Genomic DNA, 27,230 nt, shown 5'->3' with positions numbered 1-27,230 from the left:
AATGAGACAGAACAGTAAAGCAGTACAGCTCTAAAACTAATAAAATATGTAATAAAGGTACTCAGCAGTGAACAGTTTTGCACATCCACTATGTGTGAGACACAGCGTGCTGTGGGTGAGTGGATGGAAGATGGCGTAACTAAAGAAAAAAGATCACTTTTGGAGTTTGTTTAGTACAGCACACTGAGTGTCAATTACTGTATTTTTACAGAAATAACATGTACCTTCTGTGTTTGTCAACTGTGCCCTTCCTCCAAAAGGTATTTTCATAAGCATCACTTTGCTAATTTTTTTAATATATTGCTGTAAGAAAATAGCATAGCACTATTTTTAGGTATCATGTTAAGAAATGAGTATAAAAATAAAACATCTATTGGCTTACATAAGAAAGTTCAATTAATCTATTTTCGAACTTTTTTAAAAAAAATTAGTTTCTCCATTTGCAAAATGGTGAAAACCCTTTATGCATTTTTTGAGAATTAAATGAGATTCAGTTCTTTATACAAAGTCTTGCATGTACTAAATACTTTGACGCACATGGGGTCTCCCTGAGTCAGAATCAACACAATGGCAATTGATTATTTTATGTCTGAAACAATTTTTAGCCATTTATAGTAAAGGAATGAAATGATTACATGTAGAGTTACCTAATATATAAAAATAGGATGTGTTTAGTACAATATGTGCTCTTCTTGTTTATAAAAATAGCAAAGGCTCACTGTAAAAAACGGGAAACTTAGAAATGTATAAAGGAGAAAATTAAAATCATCTGTAATTTTAGTATTCAGAAATAACTACCCCTAAAATTTTGTGATTTCCATTATCCCTATGCTTTCTACATATATATGTAGAAAATTTGTTTTTAATTGATTTTATAAATATATATATATATATGGAAACCCTGGTGGCGTAGTGGTTAAGAGCTATGGCTGCTAACCAAGAGTTTGGCAGTTCAAGTACACCTGGTGCTCCTTGGAAACTGTATGGGGCAGTTCTCCTCTGTCCTATAGGATTGCTATGAGTCGGAATCAACTCAGCAGCAATGGGTTTTGGTTTTTGTGATATATATATAAACTAGAAACAAATTTTACATCAACTTTATTTTAGAAAGAGGCCAATGATGCCCTTCATATAATTTAGAAAAAGTAATAAAATAAAGTTGTCACGGTCAAAAGTATTTGGAAAACACTGAGGCAACAAACGTAAATAGGTGTATTTACTGCAGGACTTCTCAGAACATTTAATATGCTAATGAATATTGTAATTCTCCAAATGATGTCTATAATACATAGAGTTTTATAGAAGTAAAATAACCTTTTGCCATTGTGTTGATTCTGACTAATGGCGATTCCATGTGCGTCACAGTAGAACGGTGCCCCTTAGGGTTTTCAATGGCTGATTTTTTGGAATTAGATTGACAGGCCTTTCTTCCAAGGTGCTTTTAGGAAGACACAAACCTCCAACCCTTGTATTTGCAGCCGAGTGTGTTAACTGCTTGTACCATCAAATGACTTACTTTTTAGCAAATACATATTAACATCACTTGGAACTAGTATTATATGGAACACAGTCTTGGAAACTTTGTTATGTCCATTTTATGTGTTTTTTTTTTTTTTAATTATCATTTTACTTTGAGCAGTTTATTAGTTTGTTTTAAAAAGGACATAATATTTAATGTCTGTGTGGTATCCCCTTGCAATGAGGTGCCTTAATAGCCAGACAGAATTTTAACTCTAGAAAAAGTAATAAAGGTATTAAAAGCTTTAAATTAAAAAAGGCCAAGCCTATTGATCTGAAGTAGCCTAACAAAGCTTTAGGTAGGTACATATGAGCTGAGGAATGTCCCGAAGCAAAAACTCTAAAAAAAAATGCCAGGGGAAGCTGTTTCTCTGTTCCTTTAATTTCATGACTGCCTGTCAATCTGAAGCAGACGCTCAATAGAGCCTATATAAATGATAGAGTTACTGCTATGTGCTTTTTTTTCTTTTGTTCACCATCATTTTGAAAGCATAATTTTCAAACAAAATTATCTCAACTCGGAAGTTGTGAGGAGGAGGTTAAGAAAACGTATTCAGGCAGGCATTTTAATCAAAGAAGTATTTGTTGGAAATGTGGTTAAAAGTGTAGTTGGCCAAATAGTAACTTTTTTCCCTTTGAGCTCTAGCCCAAGGCTTTAGAAATGAGTTATGAATGTAAATAAATACAAATCAATAGGAGCTCTGTTTTTATTATTTCGCTGGGAATTTCTGTACAGTTTGAGAGCAACTTGCTGCAAGTTCAGCAGATGATTAAGTCTAACCTTGATCCTGAGCCAGCAACATTGGCTTACTTTCTATCAGCAAGGGATGTAAATTTACTCGGACACATTTTAATTGGTCTTTATGCAACATGTACACACAGATGCTGGATTCATTGAGAAATCCTGAGTGCCATCTGGTTACCTAGCTTTGCCCTCTATTAAAGTATGTGATAAAATAAGAGTGGATCCCCTTGGCTTGCCCATATATTTATCTCACACTATACAATATTTTGATGAACCACTTTTTTATCTTTGTTCTGTTAGATATTAATGCTTGGTTTGAATCATCTGAAAATACACTTTATTTTCTCATTCTCTCTAAGTGGACTACTTGAGCCTTTTTAGTTCTACTTTTTCTTTTAGTAAAAAAGACCATCTTTATGAACTGCCTTTTGCTGAGATTTAAACTTTTTTTTTTTAATTTAAGGATTCCTTTTTTTTTTTTTAGTAAAATAACCAAGATTGCCCTATATGTACAGAAATAAATTGTTTTATCAAATGAAAATTTATTTTTAATAATGGAAATTCAGTGTTTTTGAATTAATAAAAGTTTTGTTTTTTTTTACTAATCATTTTAAACCCTCTATGCGGTTTGACTTGCATATGGATTAACCTTTTAAATTAGATCGTCACCTCTTACACATATGAGAAGAACATCATGGAAGAGATTAGTTCACTGTAAGACTTGGGGTAGCCAACAACAATGTTCTATCTTGTTCTACATATACAGACCTTGAAAGAGGTCTTGAAATTATGATCTGAAAATTAATTAGGAAGTATTCCTCTTTATCCCATGCAGTACCTTAATTTTTTAAAAAATATAATAACAATAAAAACCACAGGTCTAGGATAGACATGGGCGGAGTCCTTGGGTGTTGCAAACCGTTAAACACAGAGCCACTAACGAAATAGTTGGTGGTGCAAATCCATTCCAAGGCACCTGGGAAGAAAGTCCTGGCAATCAATTTCCCAACGATCGTAGCCATTGAAATCCCTCGGTCTGCTCTGGAACACATGGGTTTGCCACAAGGAGAACTGACTCCGCGGCAACTGCTTTGGGTTTGTTTGTTTAGAACGTAGACATTAGGAAAAAAAATCTAAAATGTACATAGATTGATTGATGAGGCTTTAAGATTAATTAAAAATCACAACTATACCTTCCTGATATGTTAAGGCTTTTACTTTTTTAGAACTTGGCACAAACCATCAAACTCTTTTTTGTACTTTTTTTCATTTAGGAAAAGTAAGTATCCAGTGTTAAGGGAGCTGTCACTTTTTATAGCTGTCGTGACGACAGAGTGAGCCCTTTATTTTGTCAGGGAAGGCCTTATATCTCTGTGACACGTAGAGATTATGATGGCATTGACTTCAACCTAAATTCATGAGCTTGAGAATGAAATTCCTTAACTTGAAAGGTTTTCAAAACTGAAAGTAAACCAAAAGATATACTATCAAATTTAAGTGATTGTTACAGAAATGGGTTTAGTTAATGTCCTTATGAGGTTAATTCTGAACACAGTGATATTACTTAGTAAAAAAATATATTACTATAATTATCTTTTAAATGTTAGGTTTCTGGGGCTAACCTGAGGGGAAAACTGTGAAAGAACCACTTCTCCCCAGTGACCCACTTCAATCTAATCTTGTGGCTGCCTAGTACTCTCCATTAAAGCCCTACTAGAGCTGCTTCGGAGTCCTGGTGACACAGTGGTTAAGAGCTCAGCCGCTAACCAAAAGGTCGGCAGTTCGAATCCACCGCTCCTTGGAAACCCTATGGGGCAGTTCTACTGTGTCCTGCAGGGTCTCTGTGAGTCAGAATCAACTCAATGGCAACAGATTTGGTTTTGGTTTAGAGCTGCTTCAGAGATACTCTCAATTCCATCTCTTAAAAAAAAAAAAAATCTGTTATCTTTGGAGTATGTTCTAGTTGTCACTGGGTAGTGATAATCTAATTGGAAATCAGTGGGCTTTCTTAACCTATTTGGGTTATTATGGCATTGAACAAATTACTTAACCTTGCTGAAGTCAGTTTTCCCATCTGAGGAACAAAAAAAAAAAAATCTAAATTCTTTTTAACTAAAACATGCTGCGGTACAAAATAATAACAAAAGAAGATCATACATATAGATTAAATTGCTTATTGTTTTTGTCTCTCATGGCTCCAAAGTATAAAACTTAATTCATCCTGCTCTGCTGAATTAAACAGAAAATTTCTGAAGTAAAAAATGTCCTTGACTCTTAAGATGAAGCACAGTATCTATTGAAAATCCACATTCAAAGCACAGCTTCTCTTTGCAGCCCTCCTCCTAACTACAATTAAATCCTTTAACACATAATCATCTCCTTTACCCACCCTGTAAAGCTTTTATTTCACATACTAACCTCAGTGAGTTAGACTGCTCATGCTCACTATGCAGGCTTTAAATGCCCTCGTGAAAGATGGCCAAGTCTTTGAGGCATAAGGTAAGAGGTGGGAAGTGGAGTTGCGGGTGGGAAATGCAGCTGGAGTTGGAGAAGGTGGCAGTGGGATTGGCTGAGAGAAGTTCCTGTGGCGTAGAGAAGTCATATAGGTGGTTCAGGATTGGTAAAATCAAAGACAGAGAGTTGCTCTTTTGAAGGCCACCACAGAGTAGGAATCAAATGTTTGTTTACTAATGTAAAATAAAAGATGAAGAAATAATAAGGCAGGAGGTCAGATGGAATGGGGCTTGGGGATGAGGAGAAAATGGTAGTTTTTTTTTGTTGTTGTTGTTAAGTCTGGATATAAACCCACTGCCATTGAGTCTATTCCAACTCATAGTACCCCTATAGGACAGTGTAGAACTGCCCCCATGGGGTTTCCAAGGAGCAGCTGGTAGATTCAAACTGCTGACCCTTTGGTTAGTAGCCAAACGCTTAATCACCGTGTCAACAGCGCTCCTTAAATGTGGATATAGGCATATATTATCAATCCTCACAGGAAAGATATTTGAACGTGATTAGGTAAAAGTTACAGTTGCGTTAAGATGTATTCCAATTTTAAGCATAATATGGAAGATTAAAGTATGACTTTGTTTTTAATTGTAGATATACTAAAGTATCGCATATCTTCAATTACTCAAATTAGAGCCAGTGTCGTGGATTGAAATGTTAAGAACAGCTTCTAAGTTTCCAAGGAGCTGCTGGTGGGTTTGAACTGCTTACCTTTTAGTTAGCAGCTAAATAAGCTCTTAACTACTGTGCCGCCAGGGCTTGAAGATTGCCTTACGTATTTGCTATAAATATTTTGAGTAGTGCATTTCTAGCCATTACAGTACAAAAGCCAAAAAAGCAAGCAGGTAAAACAAAAAACTAAGAATTTGTTTATTAATTTAGTTTTTCATATGTCTTTCCTTTTGAGTGTTACTTTGCTACCAATGTTGAATTTATATTAATTGTACATAACGCCAGATAGGATATTTTCATTACCAATCTTGACTTATTGCCAGCTCTTTTTCCTGTTAGGAGTATGGTAGCATGTTTCAAAAAAATTAGTTAAATCAACTAATTACAGTTGTAGGAGCTGTCAATTATTTATAGTGTTTGGGAGTAAAATGCATGTCTCTTGTGTCACTGATCCTGTGGTATGATGCTTATTTCATCATCTTCTTCCATATTTAATTACCTTTTCCAACATGTCTATGATCCCTTCAAACCCTGAGAAAACCGTATAATTAATGGTTGTGGTTTGTCCTTTACTGGTTATGATGCTTTGAAATATCTGTCCTTTGGTTCTTTTGTCCTAAACAAAGAGAAATAGTGATATTTTCAATATTTAAATGATTAAGTAGCATAAATAGTGTGATTATTAAGGACATTAATACTATTAATTCTTAAAATGTTATATTTTTAATCATAAAAATGAAATATAACCGATCTTCCCTATTAAATGTTGGTTATTATTTTTCTTTTCTTTTTGGACGTTGTCACGCATAAATCAAATAAAACTTTTTTAAAAATAATTTTATCCTTGAGAACACAAAAGACAAAAATTATTTAAGAAATGTGTGAATAAAGTTACTTCGATATTATATTGTCAGCATTTATTTAGTGACATTATATTAAATGATATGTATCCCTGATTATTATATATTCACAAAAATTTCCATATTATAACAATGAACTGAAAAATTTTAAACAAATAAAAAAGCAAAAAGTAAATAAAAATAGATATATATTAAATAAAAAAAAAAACCCTTGTGCAACAATATGTTTTTATTTTGTTATTTACTGCCTTTTAGTATTTTGATGAAGTAGCCATTCAGTGTTTTGGCCTGCTTTTTTTTTAAAGCTAATAAATAATCATTTTTATTACTTAATTTTTTGCTAATTAAGACTATGATATTACTCCATGATGTCTGTAAGTCCAGAAATTAATCTCTGTTAAATCATAGGACATTTTCAATTAAAAATCATCATGCATTTAAAATGGGCTCTTAATTAATTTACCTAAAGATACCTGTTTAAAGAATCAAGAGAGCATATTTAAACCTAGAAAAAAAAATTAGCAGAAATGTGTAACCTTGCATATTGATAAAATAAATCTCCTTGTTTTAAAAATAAATGTAAATTCTAGTTACAGGTTTTTAATGAAACTGGGCTCTTTGAAACTGAATAACACCGTTAAGGATAAAAACACCAGGTTAACTTAGCATCAACTTGAAAAATCCTGAATTTTACAATGTGACAAAAAAATATTTATTTTGTCTGTAGGAAGTTATATCAATTTGAAAAATCAAACTTAAACAAATATTTCAAATTAAAATGTCACTAAGTATGCCTTCTTTTTAAAAATCAATTATCAGTAATTGCAGCTGAGAAGAATATACACTATTGATTGATAACCAATTATTTTGTATTCCTTTCTAATAGTAGGTAAGATATGCATGATTAAAAATTGAAATCTAAAGTTATCATTAGTTGTTTAGTTTTTATTGCAACTCTCACTTAAGAAGTGTTGATGTTCAGAGGAAGCTTATGTTACATATATGTCAAAAACAGCCTGGTAAATATTTAGAAAATAGATTTATCAACATATTGAAAGTGCAGACAAAAATTTTAGGATTTTCTGAAGTTTCGTTGACTGGTTGTAGATGTGGTCCAGTGAAAATAGTAACAGTTTTCAGCACTTGGAAAATAAAATGATTTAAAAGTACTCAGAAAAAACAGAATTTACAGCTGCTCCTTGTGAAAAAACAAAACCTTATACATTTGTTTAATTTACGAGAAATGTTGCTCTTCCAACTGGGATCTGTTAAAGAAGAAAAGAAACCCAAAGCTCGCCAGCCCTGCAGAGAAACTCAGAGGTTTCTTTGTATTTTTTTGAGTTTCCTGCATTTGCTAATGGTTTTATAGTTCTTAAATTGGTTGTAGGATATTTTCAAAAACCTGCCTGCTAACATGGTCCCATGACCCATTTGTTCCTCATTATTTTTTTTTTTTATAAGCAGGGATCTTAGAATTTCCAGAGAAAGCATTTGGTCTTCATCACCAATTAGACTGAGTTTTTGCTTATTCAATTCAAGTTTTGACTATTGATTATATAAGTGGTACTTTGATCTATTAGGCCTTAGATACATACTGAACTCAATAAAGATAATAATTACATTTGGTTTAGATTTTTTTTTTAAGTTTTACAATAAAGACTATAACAACATAGAAGAATCAGCTCAAATTCCTGAAGTTTAACTAAAATTTTGTTCATGGAAGTTAACTCATGTTCAATTATGAGGTCCTGTACATGCTGGGGAAACCTAGGGGGCGCAGTGGTTAAGTGCTATGGTTGCTAACCAAAAGGTTGGCAGTTCGAATCCACCAGGCAGTCCTTGGATACCCCGTGGGGCAGTTCTGCTCTGTCCTATAGGGTTGTTATGAGTCAGAATTGACAAAAATGTTTTTTTTTTTTTTTTTTTTGGTACGTGCTGGGCCTTTAGAGAGTGGCTTTATTTATAATAGAGATTAATCGCCAACTTATTCAAAGATGAAGACTAGTGAGAGTGGGATCATTCTTTAGGGCAGGGATATTCAACCTGGGAGTCTGTAGATTTCAAAGGTGTGTGAACATAGTGGTTTTAGGTTTTCCATATTCTCACTCTCCGTATACACTCATTCCTAAAAACTGATGTGCCTCAGAATGTTCTAGCAACGGACTCCCTTTTCCCATCTCCGTTTCATATTTGCCCTTCTCTAACTTTACACGTGAAAAATATTCTGCTTAGACATCCAGAAGCTCCCTGCAGTGTACTTCCAGAGGTGGAAAAACCTTGAGGGGCAACGAACACAGGAAAGGCTATATGGTGACCTTTTTCAGTACAGAGAACTATGATAGGATGACCAATTAAAACAAAAAATGAACAACTCTCAAGGGTAAAAACATATTACATGACAATAATATTTGGTGGATACTGAAAGGGAAATAGAAATCTAAAAAGAAAAATGAATAATGTAAAATTTCTAACTTAAAAAAAAAAGTTTATACGTTTTTAAGTGGACAGTAAAACCAAACTAGTTGCCTTTGAGTCTATTCCGACTCCTGGTGACCCCATGGGTTTCAGAGCAGAAGTGTGCTCCAGAGAGTTTTTAAGGCAGTGATCTTTGGGAAGCAGATCACCAGACCTTTCTACCTAGGTGCCTCTGGGTGGATTCAAACCGCCAACCTTTTAGTTAGCAGTCAAGTGCTTAGCTGTTGTTAGCACCCAAGGACTCCTTAAATGGGACTACCACCAGCGACTGCCCTGGCAGGGAGCACAACGGAGAGTCCCTGACAGAGCAGGAGAAAAGTGTGGTACAGAACTCAAATTACAGTGGTCTTTAGAGTTCATCTGATATAATTAAAAGAGATACTGAACAGTTTTATTTTTAAATTCAGTGCTTATGTTATGCCAGAAATTTTATCTTTTGCCACCACTTAAACTTTTAAATATCAGTCTTAAAAGGAATACATGGTTTTTCACGTTTGTTAGCAGAGACACAAGCAAGAGAGTTTGAGGACCAACTCTCAGGTGAAGTAGCTAACACATGAAGTGTATCTCAATATCTAAAAGAGCTTATGATTTTAAAAAAGAATTAAGAAACAATCATTAGCTGCTCTGAACTAGAAATTTGGGTGGCAACTTTGGCCAGAGTTTCACATTATTGCCTCATGTGCTGGTTATAGCCTTCTGTTGCGTGGAATGAGTGCCTGGATGGTACAAGGAGTTAAAAGTGTTTGGCTGCTAACTGAAGGTTGGAGATTTGAGTCCACTCAGATGCACCTCAGAAGAAGGGCCTGGTAATCTACTTCCAAATAATAAGTCGTTGAAAACCCTATGGAGTCCAGTTCGACCCTCACACACCGGGTTGCTGTGAGTTGGAATAAACTTGAATGGAACTAGTAAAAGATGTGGAATAACCTCTTTTATTGTTGATTAAAGAAGCCCTGTTGGTGCAGTGGTTAAAGTGCTTGGCTGCTAACGTAAAGGTGCGTGGTGTGAAACCTCCAGCTGTTCCGTGGGAGAAGGACATGGCAGACTTCTTCCGTAAAAGAATCCACCCCTCCTTGCAGTTGAGGGGATTCCGACTCATATTAGAAGCCCTTTTTTGGGGGCAGTTCTGCTCTGTTCTATAGGGTTGTTATGAGTCGGCATTGATGGCAATTTTTTTTTTTTTTTTGTCTTTTATTGTTAATTACAGACATTTTGCACATAGTAAACTCACCTGAGACTTATATTGTAGTTCAGGTGAAGAACTGCTGATTTTGTAGCATGGAATTTCTCTCTACTGTAAATAATTTCCATCTCTATCATTTTATCATCTGATACAAAAATACACACACACACGCACACGCGCAAATACAGCGTTCCTTGGAACACCTTGAGTACAGATACAGAATATATATCTATACACAGATGTGAATAACATTTAGAAATTATTTATAATTCAAGATTTTTATCATGACAGAACATTGTTTATTTTTATTGGGTGGTTTTATCATGTTCACTCTTTCTTTGGCTTCTAATACTTCGTAAAAAAAATAATACGGAGGCATAAATTTTATATTACATAGAACATGGAGTATTATTGGTAAAAATAGCATCATTAATAAGAGTTATAGAAGGATTTGTGTTTCACTAATTTAATCCCTAGTCCCTTCAGTCAGGGCTTGTTGGAGCATGGATCCAGCTATCAGCGAAGGAAGGCCTTCAACTTTGTCTGCCAAAGAGCTGAAGGCTGAGTGAACTCTCCCAAGGGCTGTGCAGTTTGTTAGGAAAAGGCAGCTCACGCAGCTACACAATTGCATGTTTGTTATGTACCTTGGAGACTGAAAGCCCTGTTAGGTACTTGGCATTATTATTCTGAAGCCCCAGACAGCCTATGATAGGGGAAGATACAGGGCATTAACAGATCTGAAAGTTATTATGTGAGGGAATTTTAATAGTGATTTAGGACAGTGTGTTGCCAATTAAAGACCCCTTTGTTTAGTTGATGTCTGTATGTGTGTGCTATTTAGACTTAGTGTTTTCCTATCACTTAAATATTCCTTTTGGTTGGGGGCAAGTGTTATAATTGGCAACCTTGATTGTGTTACACAAAGATGTATTAGAGAGAAGAGGGATTTTTTTTGTTGTTGTTGTTAAGCCTAATAGCTTATATTCTCTGGTTCTTCCCAATTACTAGAAAGGTTTTAATGAAATCATTTTAAACAGTGAGAGTTTTTCTCCCTTGAGAGTCACCATTAGACTCCCTGTAAAATTTAAAAATTCCTTTCAGTCTTCCCTGTTAGCTCTTGGCCTAGTGGGCTTGAGAGGGTAAAGAAGCACTTGTTTTTGTTTTGTTTTATTTTGTTTTGTTTTGCTTTGTTGTTGTTGTTTTTACAACCCCTCCACTTTGTTTTCCAGCCAGTATTTTTTTTTTAAATAAGTCTTTATGAAAATAAAATATGGAAACAGTAGACTTGTGAATGCCCTAGTCCTTTTTTCTCCTGACTTTGTGTCCCCATTTGCATTGGTGGGTAGGGAGAGGGTACAGTAGGGGGAGGCTGTACTTAGATTATATCAAATTAGAGTTTTATAAACTATAGTAATATAAAAAAAAATATATAGGCTTATATAAAAATATTTAAGTGATAGGAAGGAAAGTCTTCCACATTTCAGTTGAAAGTGACGGTGCTGCTTCAGCTGGCTATGTTTTGAAATGCCACAAAAGTGGAGTTCTCCACCAAAGACACAAGGAAAATATTAGCCCAAGAGACAAAAGGGCCACGTAAACCAGAGTCTCCATGAGCCTGAGACCAGAAGAACTAGATGGTGCCCGGCTACTACCAATGACTGCCCTGGCAGGGAACACAACAGAGAGTCCCTGATAGAGCAGAAGAAAAGTGTGGTACAGAAATCAAATTATCGTAAAAAGACCAGACTTAGTGGTCTGACTGAGACTGAAGGAACCCTTGAAGCCATGACCCCGATGCTCTGTTAACCCGGAACTAAAGCCATTCCCAAAGCCCACTCTTCAGGCAAAGATTAGACTGGACTATAAAACATAAAATAATATTCGGGAAGAGTGTGGTTCTTAGTTCAAGCAGATACACGAGATTAAATGGGCGGCTCCTGTCTGGAGGCAGGATGAGAAGGCAGAAGGGATAGGAGCTGGTTGGATAGACATGGATAACCCAGAGTGGAAAGGGGGAGTGTTGTCACATTATAGGGATTGCAACTCGTGTCGTGTAACAATATGTGTATAAATTTTTGTATGAGAAAACAACTTGAGCTGTAAACTTTCACCTAAACCACAATTAAAAATAATAATAACATAAACCAAATTCTCCCCCGCCTCCCCAAAAAAGTGGAGTTCTCTTGTAAACCACAAAGTAAACAGACTCAGGTCTCAGCATTTCCTAGAGAGGCTGTAGAGTTTATTGGTAAAAGTGCAAGCTGTGGTGTCCAACAGAACCAAGGCCTAAATCCCAGCTTTATGTCTTACTAGGTTCCTGTTTACTGCCAACAGCTTATACCTGGATTCCAGCCAAAATGTTGGCTGTTCAAACCTATCCGTAGGCTTGATGATCTGCTTCTGTAAAGGCTACGGCCAAGAAAACCCTATAGAGATGAGTTCTACTCTGTAACACACTGGGTTGCCATGAGTTAGAGTCAACTCAATGGCAAGGAGTTTGATTTTTTTTAGATATGGGAGCTAGGGAAATTTATTTAACCTCTTATGTTCAGATTACCTATCTGTAAAACAAGGATGATAATGAAAACCAAAACCCAAACCAGTTGCCTCAGGTCGATTCTGACTCCTGGTGACCCCTTGTGTGTCAGAGTAGAAATGTACTGCACAGAACTTTCAGTGGCTGTGATCTTTCAGAAGGAGATCACCAGGCCTTTCTTCCAAGGCAACTCTGAGTGGATTCAAACCTCCAACCTTTCAGTTAGTAGCTGAGTGCTTCACTCTTTTTGTCACCCAGGGACTCACAGATGATAATAGTACTTACCTTTAAGTTCATCATGAGCATTACATGAATTAGTATGTGTAAAGCCTATAGAATAGTGTTGATACTTGGTAAGAATGCAATGGATATGAGCTGCCGTTCTCATGTTCTTGTTATTGTTTCTTACTAGTAGCTTTCAAACCACATTCCAAAAAGCACTGGAGCTGGATTCTTCTGCAGGACAGCCTCAGGTGGGGAAATGAAAATATATCCCCTTTATCTGCTTTGCAAATTGTTGTTGTGGCTAGGTGCCGTGGAGTCGGTTCCCACTCCTAGAAACCCTGCAGGACACGGTAGAACTTCCCATAGGGTTTCCAAGGAGTGGCTGATGGCTTTGAACACCGACCTTTTGGTTAGCAGCTGAGCTCTTAACCACTACGCCACCAGGGCTCCTTTTTGCATACTAGACTTGTCTAAAGTTTCAGTGGAAGAAAACATTCTGTGATGAGAGAGAGATAGAGAGAGAGCTTGAAATAAGTGCCTTGAATAAAGACAGTGCCTCATACATTTATTGAATGAATGAATGACTCAGAAATAAAATCTTAAGAGTTTTGGGGTTCAGCATGGTCCCAGGGTATTTTACATATGCTTTCAAGATTTTGTAAATTCTGACAAGTATAAATTTTCTGATTATTCCAATTATATGATAGCATTTAATATGCCATAGATTCTCTAATACTTTCTGGCCATTGCTCATGTTAATCCACATTTTCCTCAAAAATTACAATATCTATGTTTAGAAATACAATAAATACTCAGTGAACAGAAATTGTCAAAAAATAAGAAAATTACTAGCTTCTTATTTTGGGGGGACAGTTTTTGTTGAACTGTGCACATTTTTGTCTGTTCAAGTATGTTATTAAGAACTTTTCCAAATCCATCATTGATGATTGAATGTCTGAGATTACCTCACAATTATACCCAATGAATAAGAGTAAACTACATAGCAAATTAAATATTAAGTTAAGCTTAATTTATGGAGTTCTGGCAAATGTCCTATAATGTTTTGAGCTGTCATAAAAAAAAAACATAGTCTCCAAAATAAATGGTTTTGTGAGTTTTTACTACAATTTGCTGCTAAATGTGGATGTCATCACCATATATCAGTGATTGGTAGTCATATATATATCATAAAAAAAAATTTCACAGACACATGATATCATGTGTACATATATAATCAAAATATATCAGTTTGATTTTTCATCAGTCTAAAAAGTTATATGATGTCTGATCAAACTAATTAAAAGTTGCCATCTTAGCAATTAATTGACTAAGGTGTGTTATCAGTTGTTTTAAAATTTGAGACATAGTAGCACAAAGGTTTAAATAGGCAAAAATGGATCTTCTGTTACATACTAATGGGCCAAATTTGAAGATATAATATTTTAAAATTAATTAATGAAATAGTTTTCATATTATGCTTTCAAACTATGTCTTTTTTTTTTAAGTAAAGCATTTCTGTGTTTGCCTATTATTCCTCAGGGGAAGATTTACTTGTATATCGTCATCTATCCTCTTATACCTTAAAAATGACACTGTCATGTTCTGTTACTCCAATAAGAATCCTAGTTTCCAACATTGACATTTTTCTCTTTATCAACTTCAGTCACTCACAAAGTCACCTTGATTTTTACCTCCAAAATTCACTGCAAACTCAACCCTCTTTTGTGCCAAATCCAACATCATCGTAATAATATAAAACCGTCACCCTTTCTCTCTTTAATTACTGTAATTACCTTCTAATTTCTCTCTTCTTGCCCTCTAGTTTCACTCTCAGAGTGGCAATAATGAACTTTTAAATATGATAATCCCATTGTGATACTCCTTTGCCTAAAACCTTTCAACACGATTCCACTTATACAAGTTTTCTGGAAACCCTGATGGTGTGGTGGTTAAGATCTACAGCTGCTAACCAAAAGGTTGACAGTTCAAATCCACCAGGTGCTCCTTGGAAACTCTATGGAGCAGTTCTACCCTGTCCTATAGGGTCGTTATGAGTGGGAATGGGTTTGGTTTTGGGATATGAGTTTTCTAGCATAGGCAAATTCATAGAGACAGGAAGTGGAATAGAGGTGAATAGGACCTGGGTGAGGGGTGGAAAGGATCATGGGGAGTTATTGTTTTATGGATATAGCGTTTTGTTTACACAGCTAGAAATGGATATAGATAGCATATCTGGAAGTAGATAGCAGTGATGGCTACATAACATTGTGATTATAGTTAATGCTGCTGAATTGTACACTCAAAAATGGTTAAAATGGTAAATTTTGTTATGTATATTTTACCACAATAAAAAGAAAAAATTTAAAAAAAAGCTTTAGTGGCTTTTCATTAGAATTAAAGCCAGCCCTGTCACTTGGCTGCAGTGTGCAGCAAATCTGGCCTCTGCCTCCCCTGCCAGCATTGTGTAGTATCGCTCTCTGCCTATCCCACTGCACAGGGGCCATGTCCTTTAAAGCACCATTAGCATACTGAGTTTTTTCCACAATTTGTACTATTTCCTCTACCTGCAATGTACTTCCCTAGGATAATTTTTCAGACCTTGGCTTAATAGCTACTTCCTCAGAGTTTCCTTATCCCCAATCTAAATTATGTTCCTCATTACTCTCATACAGCATCCTATTATTTTCCTTCATGGCATGTATCACAGTTGTGGTTGTATGCTTACATATGTTTATTTGGATTTTATCTGCTTACCCCCATATGTGGAGCTCTAGCGGCCCAGTGGTTAAGAGCTATGGCTGCTAGCCAAAAGGCTGACAGTTCGAATCCACCAGCCACTCCTCAGAAATCCTATGGGGCAGTTCTGCTGTCCTACGGGGTCACACTATGAGTCGGAATTGACTTGATGGCAATGGCTTTGGTTTTCTGGTTTACCCCCCTATATCTTAAGCACCATGAACACAGGACTCATGCCAGGTTTAGCTACTATTTCATATCTCATACTTAGCACATAGAAGGTGTAGCATAAACATTTGCTGAGTGCCTGCATTGACTGCAGGCATTGTTCTGGCTGAAGGAGATGTAGAAGTAATCAAGACAAATTTTCTGTTCTCATGAAGCCGACATCTGGGTATAAGAGCAGACAATAAATGCGTAAGTATATTCCTTTGATCAAGAACTTTCAATGCAGGGTATTAAACAGCATGTTGGGTTTTATTAAAAAAAAAAAGAACACATGCCCGTCTTACCCCAGTCAGGGTCCCATAGCTCTGATATCCTCATTCTGTCTGTGTTTTTTTAACCCTGCCAGACTACTCCTGAGTGTGACTTTTGCTCGGGCACTTCGAAACCCTCATCAATGGCATTCTTTGTCCTCCTTTCCATTTGTACTGGCAGCTGAGAAATTTGGCAATTCCCTACATACTGACTAATAGTAATACTTTTTTGCAGATGTAATGCACCCTATTAATGGCAAGTCCTGTATAAACATTAAATGATTAGCTTTCATAATAACCCTATCAAGTTAGAGTGTTAAATTCTCTGTTTTGTATGGAAATAAACTAAGTTGAGAGTGAATATACCTATTGAAATCAGAATATACAGGATAGTGGAAGAATGTGTTGTGATTCTGAAATCCTAATTTCTGTTTTCTGACTCATAAGTAAACATACCCTCAAATAATACCATGTCGGATGGTGTTTTACAAATGCTGCATTTTCCATTAATAAATTCATGTATAGTTGAAAGTCTGTTAAATACAAACATCTAGTATGCTTCTGATGGCTTTAAGTAGAACATACGATTTTAGCAACTTGACTTGTTTTGGCAACAATTTCTTTTTTATGATCTCCCAGACTACAAGTCTGCTTAAATGTTGATCCATATTGATCTATGCTTTACTCTGTAATGCATAACAGATTTTAACCTAAACCTAGCATGCTAAACTTACTCTCCCTTTGTCTTGAAGAGTTAGTACCGTTGTAATAAACACTAGTTGGTACCCTGTGCTCACGTGATTCCAGAACTGAAATAATTAAATCAAATGCTGAACTGCAGATAGCCATGAAGGACTTTCAGCTGAAGTGCTGTGGGTACCCATGTTTCTGCAGAATGGGAGTGTGGCTTGAGCTTTGACTCAATCTTGAAATAATTCTTTCCCTTAAAAGACCAGAAATGACATACCCCAATTGCTGTAATCCAGCAGATCACAGAAGTATACAGTTGTGTTTAGGTGAGTTTGCTCTCCATCATATTGTTGTTCATTGCCCTAGAGTTGGCTCCTACTCCTGGCAACAGAATGAAAGGTTACCGTCTTCAAAATCATTGGTATGTTTGAGTTCATTAATGTGACTATTGTGTCAATCCATCTTAATCCAACACCATGATAAATGGAGAAAATATTGAAGTTGTCATGTGTCATGGATTGAATTATGTTCCCCCCAAAAGATATGTCTCAATTGGGTTGGGCCATGATACCAGGTATTGTGTGATTCTCCTATATGTTGTAAATTCTGCCTCTATGATGTTAATGAGGGAGGATGGGCAACAGTTGTGTTAGTGAGGCAGGAGTCAACCTATAGGACTGGATTGTGTTTTGAGGCAATCTCTTGAGATATAAAAGATAGAAGCAAGCAGAGAGACAGGGGGACCTCATACCACCAAGAAAGAAGCACCAGGAGCAGAGCGCGTCTTTTAGATCTGGGGTTCCTGCACAGAGAAGCTCCTATTCCGGGGGAAGATTGATGAGAAAGACCTTCCTCCAGAGCCAACAGAGAGAGAAAGCCTTCCCCTGGAGCTGATACCCTGAATTAGGACTTTTAGCCTTCTTCGCTGTAAGAAAATAAACTTCTCTTTGTTAAAACCATCCACTTTTGGTATTTCTGTTATAGCGGCACTAGATGACTAAGACATCAATGATTTCATGTTTCTTGGATTCACAATCAATGCCCATGGAAGCAGCAGTCAGGAAATCAAATAATGCGTTGCATCAAGCAAATCCATTGCAAAAGACCTCCTGAAAGTGTTAAAAAGCAAAGATGTCACTTTGGGGACTGACATGCCCCTGACTCAGGCCTTGGTATTTTCAGTCACCTCATGTGCATGTGAAAGCTAGACAGTGAAGAAGGAAATCCAAAGACAAATTGACACTTTTGAATTATGGTGTTGACAGAGAATATTGAATATACCATGGACTGCCAGAAGAATGAACAAATCTGCTTGGAAGAACAGCCAGAATGTTCCTTGAAGTGAGGATGGCAAGACTTCATCTTACGTACTTTGGACATGTTATCAGGAGGTAGCAGTCCCTGGAGAAGGACATCATGCTTGGTAAAGTAGAAGGTCAGCAAAAAAAAAAGGAAGACCTTCAAGGAGATGAACTGACACAGTGGCTGCAACAATGGGCTCAAGCATAACGAAGATTATGGGGATGGTATAGGACTGGGCGGTGTTTTGTTCTGTTGTGCATAGGATCACTATGAGTCTAAACTGACTTGATGGCACCTAACAGCAACAGCAACATTGTGACTATTGTGTCAATCCATCTCCTTGAGTATTTCCCTCACTTTTATTGGGCCCTCTATTTTACAAATCATGATGTCCTATTCTAGTGATTGGTCTTTCCTGATGACTTGTCCCAAGTTGAAGTCTTGCCACCCTCATGTCTAAGGAACATTCTGATTATATTTCTTCTAAGACTAATTTGTTCGTTCTTTTGGAAGCCCACGATATATTCAATATTCTTTGCCAATACCACAGTTCAAACATATCAATTCTTCTGTCTCCTTTTTTCATTGTCCAACTTTTGCACACATCTGAAGCAGTTTAAACGACCAAATGGCTTTCGTAATAGGCGCTTGCCTCGTCAAAGTGACATCTTTACTTTTTAAAACTTTAAAAGGGTCTTTGACAGCAGATTTTCCCAATGCAGTAAGTTGTTATTTCTTGACTGTTGCCTCCACGGACCTTGATTGTTGATCCAAGTAGAATGAAATTGTTGATAATGTCAATGGAGGGAAAACCCTCTGCATCATACGTTGTTTTGAATAAAAACAAAAAAACCTGCTACTAATTATTTTTATTCCATTAATAGCTTCTCATTCTAATTGTGTTGCCCTCTATTTCATTACTTTATATTGGGTGATTAATGTTGAGCAACATCCATCTATACTATATAACATCTTTAAGATTTTTTTTGGGTGGGGAGGGATGTGTTGCTTTTCTAGGGTAGACCATAAGAGGTTTGTGAAATCTTTAAGAACTCTAATAGTTAAGAAAATAAGTGCTTTTATTAGCATATTTTCTGCCAGGATCTTAACCAAAGCATAATTTAAGGTTTAAAAATAAGTTGTGTGCTATAAAAAAAATGCAAGTAGAAGAGTGACATCATTATTAAAGAGGAACCATAATTATGTTCAATGTCAAATGAAAACAGTGAATACCAGGCCTTTAGGAAACAGTCATCATTAAATTATACCTTTATGCAGAATCAATGCTTTCTTGCATCCTTTAACTAGAACCAAATTCCTTAGTTTAGAAAGGTGGTGGTGTAAGATAGATGGAATATTATTATATACATTGCCATTTTATTTTCCCTTGTAAATGGGTTGAAATGTCCTTTGTACATTAGTTTTCTTTGTTAGAATATATATATATATTTTAAGTATGGAGCTTTTATTTTAAGACATATTTCTGGAATGTTGAACACATTTGAATGCATTGATAACTGTGCTCTTCTGGAAAAATAATGCTGTGAAGTAAAAAGTAGGAATATAAATAGTTATAGAAACCTTTATGATATACTTTCTTACTATCCATTTCCCAAAATATACAAAATAACCTCCAATGAAAACCTATTACATCACTCTTTCCTGAGAGGGTGGATATTTTAATATTGCTTTTTGACAAGCATCTACATAAAGTTTAACGTAAGGAAAACAGGTGATAGCATAGGTGCCAGGCACAGACTCTATGCTCAATGTGACCAGTTGCCATCAGGTTGATTCCAACTTACGACGACCCCATGTGTGTTAGAACCATTTTCCATAGGGTTTTCAATGGCTGAGTTTTTGGAAGTAAAGCTCCAACCCTTTCTACTCAGGTGCTTCTGGGTAGACTCAAACTACCAACCTTTCAGGTAGCAGCAGAGCACTTAACAGTTTGTACCACCCAGGGAATCTGTGCTTAGTATAGAGGTATGAAATGAAATAATTCTTGTTATTTTGAAAAGAAATAATATTTATGTAAGCATGTAAGTTGGTTTTTAAACAGAGAATGAGATTTATAGAAGTAAATAATATATCCTGTAGTCAAAATTGGAAATTAAGTAACTGATTAGTAATTTGGTAAACAATTAAAATCATATGTTGTAATAGACACATGTTGTTTCTGAGCATGTGTAAAGTTGTTGTCTTTGGGAATATGCTTCCTCATTTACTTTCTACTCCAATATACTATATTTTTAAGAGCTTCATTGATTTTTTTTTTTTTTTTTTTGCTTTTCCCAGTCTATAGTTTACTTCCCCTTGCTGTAAGGTTTCATTGACAAAGTAGTTTTTTTAATGAGAAGTTATAATCCCAGGACTGCATTGTTGTGTTTCTCAGTTTTTCCCAAGATACCCACTTCTAATTAAAATGCCCATATTTAATTAAAAAGTGTATTAATGTACAGCTTTTCAGTTACTTTGTTAAGAGAAGTATTATTGATAGAAGGCAGCATATAATTTACTGTCTGAATGATGAGTTCGTAATTCTCAATATGCCACTGAAAGTTTGTTACAGCCTCTTCCAAACACAGAAAAACCTGAGAAAGTCTAAGAAAACAGGATATATTCTAGGATAGCAACTTGACCATCCTAGAAATGTCTCACCTGAGTTCTGTTCCAATGGAAAAAGGCTGAAATATCAATTATACCATAATAACTAAGTATTTAGAATTGTGAACACTGTATTAAGAGATAAGACCAGAGAGCTGAGCAACTTGATAGAGAAGAGTTCTTTATATACTGGCGAGCTAGATCCTGTGCTCCAGCTCTGCTACTAAGTCTTTGGGCTAATTACTCTGGGGGCCTCATTATCCTCATTTGTAAAATGAAACTAGTAAATATGTCATAGGATTTTATGAGGATTAAATGAGTTAATACTTGATATGGTTCCTTGCACAGTAAATGTTCAATAAATGTCAGCCATTACGAACATTATTATTATATTATTAACATTATCATTATATGTGACCCTGTGTCCATGTCGTTGTTGTTGTTAGGTGCCTTCAAGTTGGTTCCGACTCATAGCGACCCTGTGTACAGCAGAACAAAATACGGCTAAGTCCTGCACCATCTTCACAATTGTTGCAATGTTTAAATCCGTTGTTGCAGCCACTGTGTCAGTCCATCTTGTTGAGAGTCTTCCTTTTTTCATTTTTGCTGACCCTCTACTTTACCAAGTATTTTGTCCTTCTCCAGGGACTGGTCCCTCCTGATCACATATCCAAAGTACGTAAGATTAAGTCTTGCCATCCATGCTTTCAGAGAACATTCCAGCTGTGCATCTTCTAAGACAGATTTGTTCGTTCTTCTGGGAGTCCATGGTATATTCAAAATTCTTTGCCAACACCACAATTCAAAGGCATCAGTTCTTCTTTGGTCTTCCTTATTCATTGTCCAGAGTTCTTATTCTTATGACTCTGCCCATAGATGTCTTAATTTATTGTTTTCTAAAACCAAATGTTTGGACCACACATCTTTCAGACCCCTAACTGCACCGAGATTCTACATTTCATGAAGCTGAAGGCATTGTATTTCACAGATGTACACCACATGACTGGAGAACAAAACTAATTTTCAGAGCATTTGAGTTTTATCAAGATTGGATAATGTCGCTTGGCTGCACTGCTGTGTTGCACAGTAACCATAAGTCAAGCCTTCTGCCATAGAGTGAATTTGTGGAAAATACAATGGATTAGATTGGACAATTGCATTTTACAGTAAAATGGTGACGTGGTGTAAAAAAATAAAAATAAAAAACACAGCACTAGAAACAAAGATAACCTGTTCTGCTGTCCCTGGTCTCTTTCTAACAAATGACACAGCGTGGTGGCAGAGTTTTCCTGGGACTCAGTTGCCTCTACTTAGGGAATTACATGTTATCAAAGACCTCTTCCTGTTCTATAATGTTTCTTTCAGTTCTAAAGTTTCCCACAGTGTTCTTAAAGGGTGTTTTACAAGTATTAAAGCTTTGAAAATATTTGGAATAGTTTCTGTTGATCGGTTTGTTTTCTGCTTTGTCCCCCCACCCTCTTAATCTTACCTAAATGGGTTGCAGAGTCATTGCTGAATTACAGAATTCTTTTCTGAAAATATGTTTACAGTATTTTATGCAAATAACGTGCTCATCTTGCCAGAACCGTTTTACTCAGTTTCTCATTTCTGTGAGATATATGTGTGGGTGCATTAGTTACGTGGGCACAGTATTTGTGAAAAATATGGCCCTTTTTTTTTTTATTATTTTGTTTTGTTGTTGAGAGTATACACAGCAGAATATACACGAGTTCGGCAGTGTCTACATGTACAATTCATTGACATTGATTACTTTCTTTTGAGTTGTGCAGTGATTCTCACTCTCCTTTTCTGAGTTGTTCCTCTTCCATTAGTGTAAACTCACTGCCTCCCAAGTGTTCAATCTCATCTTTTGAGTTGTCAATTTGATCACATACAGCTTAGTCTTAGAAGAGCATAATGCAGACATGCTTTACTAGTTAAGATGTTTACTTATTTTGAGAATCATACTAAAATTGGCATAGATCTTTACAGAAAGATAAATTACTATATTTTTGTCTTGTTTTTATAGAATGGACTTTAGTGAATATTTTTAGTAAAAAAAAAAGACAAAAAACTTCCATAAAATTCAAATAGTCAATGAAGCTTGTATTTTCTCTAATTCAGAGTGGAAAAAAAAAAAAAAAAAGGCGAAGAGCTTTTCATCCAAATTATGTGTACCAACTTGTAAACGTAAAATATAACTATATAAAACATGGAAGTAATATAACGTGGTCATGATATTATGATAAGCTGTGGTTTGTTTAACATTTTTAGGTGGTTTAGACTTGGACATTATATATGCTTGGTCTTTTAAATTAATATTAAACTTTTCATTTTCGAAAATTTAATTCCAAATTTTAGAATTTCACACTATGCAAAAGAAGAAACATTTGAACAAAACGTATACAGTTTGCTAATGGAGGTGTTAGGGTAGAAAATGAGAGATTTTTTTCCTTCAGAAAATTCTACTTTGGGGAATATTTACAGATGTCATTGGTTCTTCTGCCGAGATGCTGCTAATAATTTGAATTCAATTTTTATTTTAACTACTTAAATATACACATGAATTTAAAAAATTGGATAATTTAACTAAGAGTTCATATCATTTTATAATTTGACGCATACTAATTTTTCCCCAAAAGGAAATATTGATAACAAGTACAAAGGAGAAAAATTGCTTTTATAGAAGAGAGAAGAAGACATCTTAAGCTCATAACTTTCTGCAGGGTTGCCTTGTAGCAATACATAATGCTAGAGTTTTATGCTTTACAGCTGAAAAAATAATGACATGGGTATTATCTAAGCAACAATCTTTAGTGGATTACGTTTTGTTAGCTTTTCATTAAATACTGTAAAAGCCTAAATAACACAGTAAATGAAAAAGAAAAAAACTTGATTTATATGACTTAGACTTTTGTTATTTTTGAAAGACACTGTATTATTCATTGGTTTGAGATGTGATCTCAATTTGTAAATAAGATATAGTGTTACAAAGTTGGTTTTAAGCTCAACAACTAGAAAATTGTACAAATTATTTACTTTCTTTAGAGACGTATTTTAACTTTGGGTGTGTTAAAGGTGTTAAAACTTTTTAGAAGTGTTATTTTAGATTAGTAATATAATCCGGCCAATGCACATACTACTTGATAAGGTCTGTTCATTTGCTTTTTCTATAAACTTGGCATTTTTTTGTGGTGTATTCTTAACAACTAATAATAATATAAGTCTATAAATAATGGAAGTCTTTATATACTGTTTTTTATTATGTCATAACAGTATTTGGAGTTTTCACTCAACAAGATTTACTTTTTTGTCTGTATACTTTATTAGTAAAGAGCATACAGCATTGGAGTTAAAATTACAACAGTTTGGTGGGATAATATTTTGTTTTCTTTTTTATTTTACTGTTTTCTCCAAAGACAGTGTAACAAGTCTCTTCATGAAGCAATATTTTCCCAGTGTTATCATAGGCATATGGTGGCCAAGTTGTCTCAGTAGGCAGATTAAATAACAGGATTTTGTTTGAGTGGCCATTATGGCTTACTCAGATGTATATGCATTCTTATTTGGTATGGAGGAAGGAAAGGCAAAGAATTGCAAAAGAAAAAAACATATTTTGGTAAACCTCTACGCAAATTGGAGGTTTTAGAACCAAAATTTTAGAATGACTTTTGAAGTAACAGTTTGAGGACAAGTTTTTTACTTTCCAGTGCTCCGTCTATGAAAATATTTTTAAATACCACTGGAACAAATAGAAATCCATTTTAATACCAAATTGTATCAGATAGTCAACCCAAGAGATTATAAAAAAATTAATAGTGTTATCACTTCAAATCTATGCATTTAATATATCAATAAACATTTTAAGTACCATCTTAAATTAGTTTACTAAAATCCTTCACATTTTACTACATACTGGATCAAGAAAATGAGGTCAAGGAAAGATAACTAACATTTGTTAGTCTTTGTATTGAAGTATATATCTCCATCTTTGTTTTGTAAATAGGGAAAATGAGATTGAGAGAAGTTAAATAATAGACTCCAAATTACCTGTCTAGTAAATAACGGAGTTTTGATTTAATTCTAAAACTAACTGATGCCAAGTAACCATGATATATACATATTATCAAGATGCTGAAGACAATTTAATGTGTGAACAATTTTTGAAATGCATATATGATATATTCTCCGAATTTATTCCCATAGTTGCCAAGTAAATAATACTACTTGTTTTATAGTATGTTAATCTTATTTTAGTATCCAGTTGAGACTAAAGTAATGAATCATTTTCTCATCTAGAAAATAGGGTCAATAATATAAACGGGGCCAACAGTATCTTTCACCCTAAATAGGCTTAATTAAGGATTAATTGGGAGAGTATATGGGAAAAAACCGACTTAAAATATAAAAAGCAGTGTTATTGGTAACAGGATTATCATTGGTGCCTTCTAATGCCGCCCCTCAGTGATGATGGGAGAATGCAGACAATGATTTTGAATGTAATTACTTTGTCTAAAGCTTTAAAAAATGAACGTATTTAAATTATAACAGTTACATAATCGCGTATACTAACTGGAAGTATGTTTAAAATATCTCATTAAATGCACGTTTGAAAGTATCTTTATTGCACTTTTAATATTCTCCTTTTTATGTAATTCATTTAATTACACAATGCATAGTTCCAATGTATCACATAAGTAGAAGGAAGATTCAGTTGCATTCATTAACCACATGGATGAGAAAATGCAGGTGGTAGACAGAAAATAAAACGCAAGTTAAAGACAAACCAAATGCTAACTATGAGACCACTAGACAGGACAGTGTACTTGCCTAGGGCCCTATGAACAATATCAAATTATCCCTGTTGAGTATGCTTAAGGCTAAAGTTCTTTATTAAAATGCGGATGTCCACAAGTAGATACAGATTCTCAAAGATGTATTGAGATAGCTCTTTGTACCCGTACCCATTGCTGTCAGGTCGATTCCAACTCATAGCGACCCTATAGGACAGAGTAGAACTGCCCCATAGAGTTTCCAAGGAGTGCTTGGTGGATTTGAACTGCAGATCTTTAGGTTAGCAGCTGTAGCGCTTAACTACTACACCACCAGGGTTTCCAGCTCTTTGTAGTGGTTTATTATAATAAATGCCTCTTTTGCTGACATTCAGAGATGAGGATTGTATATATCACTGTTGAGTGTAATGATTCAATCTTGTTCCCACAGTTCTGCGGGATGACTTCAGACAGAACCCTTCCGACGTCATGGTGGCAGTGGGAGAGCCTGCAGTGATGGAATGCCAGCCTCCGCGAGGCCATCCGGAACCCACCATTTCATGGAAGAAAGATGGCTCTCCGCTGGATGATAAAGATGAAAGAATAACTGTGAGTATTTAATTTGACAATCAGGAACATTTGTACATCTACCTTTATGCTTCTTCACCAGAGGAAAAGAGAAAAATGAAGCCGATTGTTTTAAATAAAAGGTTGTATTATCTCCCGTTTAAAATTTATCTTTTAAGTATATTTCAGTTTTCCCTGGGTTGACATGAAAGTGAGGAAAACACATACTTTTTAGTTTGGAGGTAGGACAAGAAAACTATAATTTCTATTTTATTGCCTTCGAGTTAACATTTTTATGTAGGACTTAATTATTATCATAAGTTGAGGTTTACAACATTTCCATATGTTATAGTGAAAATTGTTTGTTAAAAAAAAATAAGGTAGTATCTTTCCAGGAGAACTTCTATGTCACTTCGGGATTGTTTTATGCCTGTTTCTCCTTTTTAAATTGCTTTTTTGTTCTACAGAGTTCCCTATTATTTCTGGGGGGAAAATCATTCTGGATAATATTTAATAATAGGTTTATTACAAAATAAAATAAATTATTGTATTTCAAATTCCTACTATGATACGATTAGAGATTATGGTATCTGTAGTAAATTACCGATATTGACGTAGCATGTCTTGAAGTCAGTGGTTCTATGTGACTTCGTTTTTTTGTTTGTTTGTTTGTTTGTTCTACAATGTGTTTACTAAAGCACCTTGCATAACTGAGACCTCATTGATTCTAAGATTACACAGTATCCTGTTAGCGTTTTCTTTGTTCAGCACATCCTGATATCTGTTCAGCATGAACTCATTGGCCAAGATGTAAGGTTCCCTAGGAGAATGGATGTGTGAGGAATAGAGTTGTGGAGGAATGAAGTTACAGCATGGACCACATAAAACTTATAATCGCTTGTACTGTTTCTGAACAAGTTAGCAGATTTGCATGACATTTAAGTAGTGAGAAAAGTAGACAAGGATTTAGGGAGCTTGAAAGAAAATCAAAGATTTTTTTTCCTGTAATCATGTGAATTAGAGTAAAGCTCTCAAGTATATTTTATAAATCTATGCATTGGGGTGAAGATGAGCCAGCTGTACTTCTAAGAGGCACTCAAACGTCACATGGCAAAGTGAACTACATGTGGAAATTCTTGTTTTGGGAAATGGAATCAACAATACAGAGAAATAGGAGATATGGGAACAAATACTTCTCCTGTTGGGGATAACAGGTTCTTTTTTAGATTAATGCACAATAAAAATGAGAATACTTTGCCCTTAAAATGTATTCTAGATCATTAAGTGAACATTATCCGTAATTCCTTTTTTCCTGTCTTTATGATTCAAATACATTGAAACCATTATTATCC

General features: G+C 35.2%; 1 protein-coding gene across 1 annotated transcript in view; it reads left to right on the top strand.

Moving 5' to 3' along the window:
* Positions 1 to 27,230, top strand: part of ROBO1 (roundabout guidance receptor 1) — a 1,245,354-nt gene that overhangs the window by 1,068,933 nt on the left and 149,191 nt on the right. The window contains exon 5 of the mRNA XM_049858153.1: positions 25,763 to 25,920. Coding sequence (XP_049714110.1) covers positions 25,763 to 25,920 — 158 coding nt within the window. The remainder of the gene's footprint in view (positions 1 to 25,762; positions 25,921 to 27,230) is intronic.

The sequence above is a fragment of the Elephas maximus genome, chromosome 18 (assembly GCF_024166365.1).
Source record: "Elephas maximus indicus isolate mEleMax1 chromosome 18, mEleMax1 primary haplotype, whole genome shotgun sequence".
NCBI lineage: Eukaryota > Metazoa > Chordata > Mammalia > Proboscidea > Elephantidae > Elephas > Elephas maximus.
Note: the sequence above shows the minus strand (reverse complement) of the source record. Positions and strands in the feature narration are given on the sequence as shown.